The sequence below is a fragment of the Triticum dicoccoides genome, chromosome 6A (assembly GCF_002162155.2).
Source record: "Triticum dicoccoides isolate Atlit2015 ecotype Zavitan chromosome 6A, WEW_v2.0, whole genome shotgun sequence".
Classification (NCBI taxonomy): Eukaryota; Viridiplantae; Streptophyta; class Magnoliopsida; order Poales; family Poaceae; genus Triticum; species Triticum dicoccoides.
This window is the reverse complement of record NC_041390.1, coordinates 563,094,838-563,105,902: the sequence shown is the minus strand read 5'-3', so window position 1 is coordinate 563,105,902 and position 11,065 is coordinate 563,094,838. Positions and strand designations below refer to the sequence as shown.

The 11,065-nt window shown below is 43.1% G+C and overlaps 1 protein-coding gene across 2 annotated transcripts; it reads left to right on the top strand.

The window, feature by feature from the left end:
• The first annotated feature begins 4,512 nt into the window (after nt 1-4,512).
• On the top strand, nt 4,513-10,213 carry LOC119317937 (pentatricopeptide repeat-containing protein At1g73400, mitochondrial-like). 2 transcript variants are annotated; one of them, XR_005153844.1, is made up of 3 exons: nt 4,513-6,234; nt 7,904-7,997; nt 10,173-10,213. XR_005153844.1 is itself a non-coding variant. In XM_037592443.1 (2 exons), the coding sequence occupies exon 1, from the start codon at nt 4,523-4,525 to the stop codon at nt 6,185-6,187; it is 1,665 nt and encodes a 554-aa protein (XP_037448340.1). In that variant the 5' UTR covers nt 4,513-4,522; the 3' UTR covers nt 6,188-6,234; nt 7,904-10,157. The 2 variants fall into 2 exon arrangements, 1 of the variants encoding a protein (XP_037448340.1); XM_037592443.1 differs by lacking the exon at nt 10,173-10,213 and having other exon boundaries at nt 7,904-10,157.
• The last annotated feature ends 852 nt before the right edge of the window (nt 10,214-11,065 follow it).

The following is an 11,065-nucleotide window of genomic DNA, read 5'->3' as shown; positions in this document are numbered from 1 at the left end:
TGGCCATAATAGCCTATTTTTGGCAACTAGGCCAAAATAATCATGGGCCTTCTACGGGTCGTATGATCCATGGGCCTTCGTCCGGCCATAGGATCCATCGGCCTTCTATACGGGCCTTAGGGTCCATGGGCCTTCTACGGCCCGTAGGGTCCATGGGCCTTCTATGGGTCGTACGATCCATGGGCCTTCTACGGGCCGTACTATCCATGGGCCTCATACGGGCCGTAGGATCCATGGGCCTTCTACGGGGCATATCATCATTTCGCCAATCATGAGCCGTATTATTCGTGGACCATAACGGGCCGTTAATAGGCCGTATTTGATAACTCTATGAAAACATCCCAACGGGTTTTTTACATGAAAACGACCCAACGTATTAACGGTCCGCAAACGGGCCGACTGTAACGACGGGACGAATTTGGCCCACAAGCAGAAAATGACAGTAACGGGCCGTATGTAACCGAATACTGCAAATGAGCCCAAGAATCAATGGGCCCTGAGAAGGCCGAAAGATAACTTGGGCTGGAAATGGCCCAATGGAATAACGGACCCTTAATGGGTATAAAGTGATACACTGTTTATTACGGGCCAGTTTCACCACGGGCCGTTAATGGGCCAAGAGTTACAAAGGTCCTCATATGGGCCGAAAGAAGTCATGGGCCACACATGGGCCGGAAGTTAAAACGGGCTGAATCATATTGGATGGCCCAGATGACGCTACTGGGCCTAATTCGGAAAGGGCGTAACGGGCCCTGGGTTAGCGGGCTGTAAATGGCCTATATGCGAACAGACTGTTAATAGGCTTTCCGTGGGCCGGCCCGCGACCTTTTGACCAAGTCAAATGGGCCGGCCTTTTCACATGAATGGGCCTCTGTTGGGCCGTGCCACGTGTCGCCGTATCATAGGCGCCTTCGGTCCAATGAGCGGATGACATCTGTCCCAACGATGAGCCGACACGTGTTTCCTCCAGCCAATGATGATTTTACATGTGGAAAATCCTCATTGGTCGGGGCTGTTAACGGGTTATTGGATCCAAAACCCGACCCGATAGCTTAACGGCGTTCCGTTACGGTGGATGCCACGTGTCGGTCACCCTTGACGAAAGCACTTCTGTGACGCGCGATTTATCGTCATGGAAGTGGACACTTCCGTGATGATAATTTTGGTAATGTCATGGAACACTTCTACAACAACACATGTATGACTATCTTAATTCTGTCATAAATTTGTCATGGATGTACATGCATGACAAAAAAAGTGACCTACTGTGACAAACACGTATCATCACGGAAGTGTATTTTTTTAGTGAAGTCTCTTTACTCGTTCTGTAATGCATGATCCCGTGACTAACTCTTTAGTCAAACTGAGCTCATTATGATGATGCATTATCGAGTGGGCCCAGAGATACCTCTCCCTCATACGGAGTGACAAATCCCAGTCTCGATTCATGCCTACCCAATAGACACTTTTGGAGATACCTGTAGTGCACCTTTATAGTCACCCAGTTACGTTGTGACGTTTGATACATCCAAAGCATTCCTACGGTATCCGGGAGTTGTACAATCTCATAGTCTAAGGAAATGATACTTGACATTAGAAAAGCTCTAGCGAACGAACTACACGATCTTGTGCTATGCTTAGGATTGGGTCTTGTCCATCACATCATTCTCCTAATGATGTATGATGTGACCCCGTTATCAACAACATCCAATGCCCATGGTCAGAAAACCATAACCATCTATTGATCAACGAGCTAGTCAACTAGAGGCTCACTAGGAACATGTTGTCATCTATGTATTCACACATGTATTATGGTTTCTGGTTAATACAATTAAAGCATGAACAACAGACAATTATCATGAACAAAGAAATATAATAATAACCATTTTATTATTGCCTCTAGGGCATATTTCCAACTGTATCTGTGTGGTGGCGCCGCACTTTAGTCAGTTCATCTTCGCCACACTTCCGTCAATTCATCTCGGGAAAGATTGATGGATTGGCAGATTATGTAGATCGGGACTTGGGAAAGGCTCGTTTTTGGAGATTTAGGAGCAGATCTAGTTTGGGGAGCAAGCGACTAGGTGTGAAAAAAGGGCCAAAAACAACAATGCACTAGACATTGGACACATAACTGGGAGGCCCTGTGCGGTCGCACATGCCCATGGACACCCCTGCGGAGAAGGATGGAGACAAGAACAGGAATGGGGATGTCTTGATGACAGCCAGATGATGCAACTCGTGTGTTTGTGCGTGTGAGCACGTTATAATACATGGTTGACCCTACACATGAATTATATAAATTAGGAGAACTAAACGGGCGCGTAGGACTCTAAGTCAGTTGTTTTTCTTTGTTGCTTTGCTAATATAGTCCACGTATGCACCTCATTAATTAAAAAGAAAAGAAGATACATGATTTACTAAGAATCATTTTTGGCCTGATATGCAGCTCAGTTGTTTGCGTCGGTTCTATCATTTCTCTTCTAGATAAGTACTCATAAAAAATGCAACGTTTCTATACTTGTTTTGAGGAACTATACAATTGCACTTGTGTTGCAACGAGGCATAAATATCTACTCCCCCGTTTTGAATTACTTGTCCTGAATTTGTCTAGATACGGATGTATTTAGACTCTTTTTAGTGTTAGATACCTCCGTATCTAGACAAATCTAAGACAAGTAATTCGGAACGGAGGGAGTAATAGGTTAGCCCCCAATTTACCTGCTCATATTAATGTGATTGTATAAAAATATATTTTATTTGATAAACACTTATATTTAGTAATTAAGGGCTTATTGACTTACCAAAGGAAATACAATTTATCTTAAAAAAATATAATTTATCTGATAAGGTAATAAAATGTCAAGCAATCAAGGCGGTTTTTAAGGAAATTTGATTTAAAAAATGGAGAGAAAAATCAAAATGCGAGAGGGAGGGGAAACGTATGAAGGAGAAGCGGACGACAGAACCTTACATCATGTTTTAATGTTTACTAGCAAACATGTCCGTGCGTTGCAACGGTAGATACAAAAATTACACTCTGGTCAAATAAGTATGACCCAATCAACATCCTTTATTTTAACACGGTGGCTCATCATTTTGCCATTTACCTTTCTTCCGACTCTCGCTGATGATGGACGTGATGTCCACATGATCACAATGCATTCGACATGGTAAATCTCAAGACAATGAGCTTGCCACCGCATGACACACTTGTCATTGTGTAGCGCAAGAAAATGTTTAAAACTTTTAAAATAAATCTCATCTACCACGAACTACTCCCAACGCCTAGACATATAAAGACTTTCCAAAAACTAATCAAAACGTAGACATAAAAGACTTTTGAAATGTCAAAAAGTTTTTGGAATTGACAAACATTTTTTTCTAAATAATTGGGCATTTTTAAAATTCGTAAACATTTGTTTTGTTTAGACGAACATTTATTGAACACATGAATATTTTTTAAATTCCTGAACATTTTTTGAATCAATGGTTTTTTAAAATTAGTGAAAAATTCGCAGAAAAGTTGATTTTTTTTTGAGAATTTTCTAAAATTTCATGGATTTTTTTTTAGATTCGTGATCGCGAATATGTTTTGTATACATGATCATTTTTTCAAAATCAAGAACATGGTTTTATTTCCCGACAATTGTTTTCCAAATTGCAATTTTTTTATAATTTTCCAAAATCTTTGTAAAATTACCAACATTTTTTGAAACCACGAAAATTTTATGATTTTTCAAACATTTTTAAGATTCGTAGACATTTTATGATTTCTCGACCATTTTTTTTCCAAAATCTGCAACTTTTTTAAAAATTTCAATCTTGAATTAACTCAAAAAAGAGAGTAAAAAACAGAAATAAGAAAAGAAAAGACAAAAAGATGAAGAAAAATAGAGATGCCGCGTCCCGCGGGCCGGCCCATGAAGACATTCAGGGGGGATGAGGTGGGTGAGAAAAAGGAGTTGGAAAAAACGATGAACGCAGGGTTCGAAACCCTGGTCTTTCAAGCGGGAGAAACAGGCTGTTGCCACTACGCCACCAGCTCACATGTGCTAAATGATGGGTATCGTACCTATAAAACACTTATAGCGACGGTGTCTTAACAAAAAACGAATCGTTTTCCGTTTAGATGGCATAGCGGGTAATATATGGCAACTTCGAGGGTAATGTTTAGACGGACGCCCAGAAGCAATACTTGTTTTATTAGTGTATATATATATATATATATATATATATATATATATAGGTAGAGATAGAGATTATTATTTTTTATTAATTTTAATATATTTTAGGGGAATTCATTTTAATAAAGGATTTAAGGAAAAATGTGTGTAATGAGTCCATTTCCATTACGTTCGGCCCGCTTAGCCTAGATAGTCTGTCTGGGCCACAGTGTTAGGCCTACAATCCCCTTCCCTCTTCTCAGAACCCACCATAGAAAGGAGCACCCTCCGCGCCGCCGTGTCCGTTTTCAGCCTCCGAATCCCCCACCCCCCGTTGCCTCGCGTTCCCAAGCCACATGATATCCCCCAACCTCCCCCTCCGGCTCCGCCACCTCCGCCGCCTTCTCGCCGCCGCGCCCTGTTCCTCCCCCGCCGCCGCATACTACTCGCGCGCATCCTCCCCGCCGTTAAGCCGCGCTCAGGCCCCGCCCCCGCCCCCGCGGCGCCATCTCCCGGACCTCCCGGCGCGACGGTTCTCCTCCGGGCACGTCCTCCTCCCCACCAACCTCCAGGAGGAGCACGTCGCGTCTCTGTCCGACAGGATCTACGACGCGGTGACGGAGACAGAGGAGGGCTCCAACGAGGGCACGGAGGCCGCCCTCGACGCGCTGGGCGCCGAGCTGACCACCCCGCTCGTGGCCGACGTGATGCACCGCCTGCGCTACGAGGAGAAGCTGGCCTTCCGCTTCTTCGCCTGGGCCTCCCAGCAGGACAACTACGAGCACGAGCACCGGACGTACAACGACATGATCGACATCCTCTCCGGCACGCGGTACAAGTCCCGCCAGTTCGGCGTCCTCTGCGACGTGCTCGACCACATGAAGCGCCACGGCACGAGGTCGGTGCCGGTCGAGGACCTGCTAGGCATCCTGCGCGCCTACACCGAGAAGCACCTCACCAACCTCAGGAAGCTGGCCAAGAAGCGGCGGGTGCGGATGCGCACGCCGCCGGAGACCGACGCGCTCAACATCCTCCTGGACGCCTTCTGCAAGTGCGGGATGGTCAGGGAGGTGGAGACGGTGTTTGGTCGTATGAAGAAGAAGCTGCAGGGAAATGCCGAGACCTACAGCATCCTGTTCTTTGGGTGGTGCCGCGCCAGGGACCCCAAGAAGGCCATGAAGGTGCTCGAGGAAATGATTGAGATGAAGCACACCCCGGAGAACTTCACGTACATTGCTGCTATTGACTCGTTCTGCAGCTCTGGTTTGATCTCGGAGGCAAGAGAGTTGTTTGAGTTCATGAGGGCCGAGGGGTCGAAGATATCCTCTCCCACAGCTAAGGTATATGCTATTATGATTGTTGCGCTAGCCAAAGCTGATCGGATGGATGAGTGCTTTGAGCTGATTTCGGATATGATTAAACGTGGCTGCATGCCTGATGTATCAACCTTTAAAGATTTGATTGAAGGCATGTGCTTGGTGGATAGACTTGATGCTGCCTACTGCATTTTGGAGGAGATGGGGAAGGCTGGGTTTCCTCCTGACATTGTCACTTACAATTGCTTTCTTGAGGTGCTTTGTAGTCTTCAGAAGGCTGATGATGCGCTCAAACTCGCCGAGAGGATGATAGAAGCACACTGTGAGCCCAGTGTTCATACTTACAATATGCTGATGGAGATGTTTTTTGGTATGAGAGAGCCACACAGGGCACTCGATATTCGGACTGAAATGGACAAGAGAGGATGTCGACGTGCTGTTGATACCTATGAAATAATGATTGATGGGCTGTTTGATTGTGGAAGAACAGAAGACGCTACCACTCTTCTAGATGAAGTAATAAACCATGACATGAAACTGTCGTACAAGAAGTTCGATTCTATCATGCTGCAGTTGTCAGCTGTTGGCAACCTTGGCGCAATACATCGGCTTTCAGAGCATATGAGAAAATTTTACAATGTTGCAATGTCAAGACGTTTTTCGATCACACAGAAGAAGAAGAGCATTGGTATTAGACGGAGATGAGTTCTGCAAGATATATTATTGTTAGCACGAATAGTCAAGAGCGTAAGGTAACCACTTCCCTGGTTTTACTGGCAAGTGCCAACTGTTAGTAGCCGTATTAGACGTGTGCTGCATTCTGTACAGTTTTGGTCATCAGTACTTATTTTGCCTACTTTTCCCTAAGCAAGGAGGGCCTAAGTTACATATGGATGCTAATCACATGGACATCGTTTTACCAAAGGGCAGCTAACAGAGACACAATGTACTCTAATGTGTATTTGTATTGTAATATTTGAAACTTAATCTTTAGAATCAAAACGGTTGCTACAATACTGTGGTAGGCAATCACGTTTTTGGTGGCTAACACTTGCGTTTTTGTATATTGTTTCAATGGAATTTCCCTCATATATCTTACTCCCTCCGGTCCATATTACTTGTGTGTTAGATACATCCGTCGTATCTAAACAAATCCAAGGCAAGTACTCCCTCCGTCTGGAAATACTTGTCATCAAAATGGATAAAAAGGGATGTATCTAGAACTAAAATATGTCTAGATACATCCCCTTTTATTCATTTTGATGACAAGTATTTCCGGACGGAGGGAGTAATATGGATCGGAGGGAGTAGCACTTGTCGGCTGCCCACCCCTTCTCTAAAAATCAGTTTGCTGCCTGAGATAAATTCAGTTTAACCTATGCAACAGTATATTGTAGATGGATCTATATAAACGACAAACCAGCGTGTTTCAATCGACTTTAGTTTTATCCTTATATCATACCTGCATTTGCTGGTATAGCTTGGTTTGCAGTCCTACCTTACCCCACTCCAAAAACCAGTTCACTGCCTGAAAGAAATGCAGAGACACCTATGTGACAATAAAGATATACTAATACTAATAGCTGGGTTTTTCTCGCTATTTTAATTTACACAAGCTATGATGTAAATAATCTGGAACCTGGACCTATTTTTTATTTTACCTACTGAAATATGAAAATCCCTTACTTGATTGCTTCTATTTTAAACGCTTTCTGTTGTAAAGCTCTGAGTTTTCCTTTTACTTGACCAAGATGAATTGGTTTAATGGGAACTTAGTGTAAAACTTAATGTTTGTGTTATGCAAGTAGCCAGCCAAACCAATCTACAGCCAAACCAATCTACTGCCTAAACCAATTTGCCCTTTGTTAGCTTTCCCGTTCCACACATATTTTTGGTCTCTTCAGGCAAATAAGTGATGTCCTTTTCTTCCATTGCAGAAATCACAAGAATATACTGTATTGATTAATGATAATATGCTAGCTCTCACCGAGTAAAGTTAAGGAAATACCAATTCTTGAAAACTTGCATACTTGAGGGCAGAGAAAATGCAGGACAAGATGGCTAGTTGTAGCAGGTTTGAGTAGATATAACTAACTGTAGCCAATCATCGCCATCCTGGCTGTAAGTAGTAGGGAGATGAGAACTTGAATCGTAGCAGTGGTGATCTAGTTCAAAAAAGTAGTAAAGGCAGTAACTTGTTTCAGTAATGGTGTCTGGTGTTTTTTGTTCCGAAGCGTAATTATTGGTGGTATATGTGCTTCTGTGAGATATTTATGTTCATTCTAGTGATGACACGACAAGTTCATCTATTAGACTAACCATGGACGTAGCTTGCAGTTCTTTGGCCTTTACTTTCTGATTGGATTTATGGTAACCGAGTTATCTATATTATAAAACACATATATTTTTCCTTTTTTACAGGGTGGTTGATACAAGTCTGCACATTTTGTCGGAGCAATTTGCAGTGGAAGCAGCAGTGTATGAACCGAAGTATTTTGCCAAGGACACAGGCAATGTGAGTATGTTTTCATTTGCTTTATACATCATATGGCACACCCCATGAAGCTTTTTTCCTTAGTTCTCTTGTGGAACCTTTTTCTTTTCTTCTTTTTTTGCCTCTCTCTCTCAAATGAACCACAAAGGCCCAAGACTGAATTTCCTGTCATTAAGCATGCAATTCGACACAACTTTTCTTGTCTCCGTTTGGCAACCAAAATCAATTTCACATATTCTGGAGTCTCAAGAGCCCAGCTTCTCTGGGAGCATATGTTACTAGGCTTATTGCAAGCAGGATCTTACTCATCCAGTTATTAGAATAGAAATGAGGGTTCCAGTTTTAAAAACAAGAATGCCAGATGCACTTATATTCCACAGAACATCTGCATTTCTTCCTATATTATTGGTACAGCACAAAAAACAAGAAATGCCAATGAGCAGATATACTTGTATACACAATGGTGATACTGAACAAATGTGGTTGCTTGGCTGCTATTCAAAGCTGTCCTCCTCTGAAAAGTTGTCCTGCTACTTTAGCTGATTTGCCGATCAGATGGTATTAAACTAGGAACATCAGGACATGGATTAACTACCACATATGAGAATAAACCAAGTGACTGACAAAGAAAATGCATCACACATAGCACTTCAGTGTAGCTGAAATTATTACTAACTAGATATGCCCTTTTATTTAAAGTCTTATACCAAGCTTTGATTATCTGAACTCGTGGTGCCATGCCATGCCATGGCCCGTCCTCCGACGAGGTGGGTATGCCAAGTTTTCATGAGTTCCGAGGTAGAAAGACGGCTGGTTCTGACGAAAAAGAAACCTCTGCCTAAGTGATTTCAGTTTCCATCTCATCTTTTTTTAGATCAAGTTTCCATCTCATCAGAGCCGGCCCTTGGGCGGGGGGTTGCCCCACGCCTAAATTGAGGCCAGTTATTTCAACATAGGCCCATTCTGTAACATATATTGATATGCAATAATATCTTTGTCCTTACATACAACTAACAGAAAAACAAAACATCCAAGAAACCCTGGTCTATTATTGAGACATGGAACCACAAGCTGAGATCGGTACCCTAATTTCCTGAAATTGGATCAACGGTACCAGCCGTTACTTAGGAATTCACCTTTTTAGGGACCTTTTCTCTGTCCTTGTTGGACCCAAGCACAATACATGTAATTGTAGCATTTTTAAGAAACTTTTTTCAGTTAAAATTAGCAGAAGGCTACTTGAGCCAGGCAGAACACAGATTGGATCTGTTGAGCCTGTTTATATTCAGCAAAATATGTCACATGCGAGTTTCTTGGTCGGTTTTAATGGTTTACAACCACATCTTCACATCTTGCCGTATAGACTTCTTTTTTTTGGATATATTTTTATCTTCTAACGACCTAAAGCATCATAGCTAAATTTCAAATATGAAGTTGCTTACCACACATACCGTGTGGTTATCGTATAAACTTTTGCTGTATATACTTATACCCTTACACATGCAACACATTTATCTTCACCCACCATCATTTTAACATATGCGGTCACATGTTTGCCATGTTGGACATAAGTTATAGTGATACATAACTATTGTCTCGACACTGAAAAAGGAGAAGAGTGTGTCTTATAGGTCCGGACCCCCATTGGCCGGTGGGCCAAAAACCATAATACCTCCCATTCAAAAAGTTATACTAAGAGAGCATCAATTAATCTGGATTGAAGGGAACATCATATTTGTAATTCTACCAAGATGCCAAAACTGATCTCGACGGAAAGCAGTAAAAACTTGGGGTCCAAAAGAGACATGTTGACTAGTCACAACACAAGAGACCTCCTGGGTATGGAGTTGTTCCCCTGATGTGGAACCGTTCTCTCTCTCTCTCTCTCCTGGGCATGGCGACGCTCTCGCGACGGTAGTTCCCAGGGGTTTGAGCATCGCATGAGACCGTGATTTGATCGCATTTTTCTCGCTGTGATTTCTCCCTTTCCCTATTCTTGCCCTGCGCTTCTTGTGGAACCGATAGTTTCTCGTTTTGCTGCCTCGTTCGGGGTGATTCAAGGGCAATCCTTGCATTGTTGCCCACCCTTGGTGATGGCGGGACGAGGTGTAAGTGCATCTAGTGCCATCCCTAATTGGTTTTGGAGTATTGACGACAAACCTGGTTGAGGGACTAATGTGTTTGTGAGAATTGCAGGATAACACAGGTAGTAGTCCCTCATTGATTTGGTTTACCTATCGGAGATGACCCCTAAAAATGTATGAAGACATTGAAGACAAAGGTGGTATGTGAAGATATTCACATTGAAGACTATGACAAGAGAAGACATCGCGTGAAGACTATGGAGCGCGAAGACTTAGTTGTTTCGTTGTTTCCTTTTCTTCTTTGTTAAGTCATAGGAACCATCGTATTGTTAAGTGGGGTCCCAATGAACAAAGTCAGAGTGACTGAAGTGATGCTTAACCAAAATCCTATGTCTTCGAGCGAAGACAATGAGAGCAAAACTTATCTAGAGCTGGATAAGTCAGCTTTACTTGTAGCCCAAGTAAAGTTGCCGCGTGTGTTTGAAATCTGATCGTTGAAAGACGTGTCAGTTCCTTAATGACCCAGGGTCATTTCGGACAAATCAGGTCGGGTTGCCTAGTGGCTATAAATAGCCCACCCCTACACCATAAATTGGTGACTGCTCAGAGTTAGTGCACGGCTTTTGTCGTTTGAGAGCAACCCACCTCGAAGCCTTTGAGAGAGAAATCCTTGCGAGGACAAAGCCCTAAACACCCAGAGCCAAAGAGTGTTAGGCATCACTGAAGTCTTTCTGTCTGTGTGATCTGAAGACTTGTTACACTTGAGGACTGTGAATCCTCCAGCCGGTTAGGCGTCGCGTTCTGAGCATCCAAAAGTCATTGTGGATCGCCGGTGAACAAAATCTGTGAAGGTTTAGAAGTCTACCTTGAAGACTTACCAGAGTGATTGAGTGAGGACTGGGTGTCCTTAGCTCAAGGGGAATAAGGTGAAGACACGGTCCTCTGAGTTAAATCTCAGCCTTCCTAACCAGACGTACAGTTGTCACAGCAACTGGAACTGGTCCA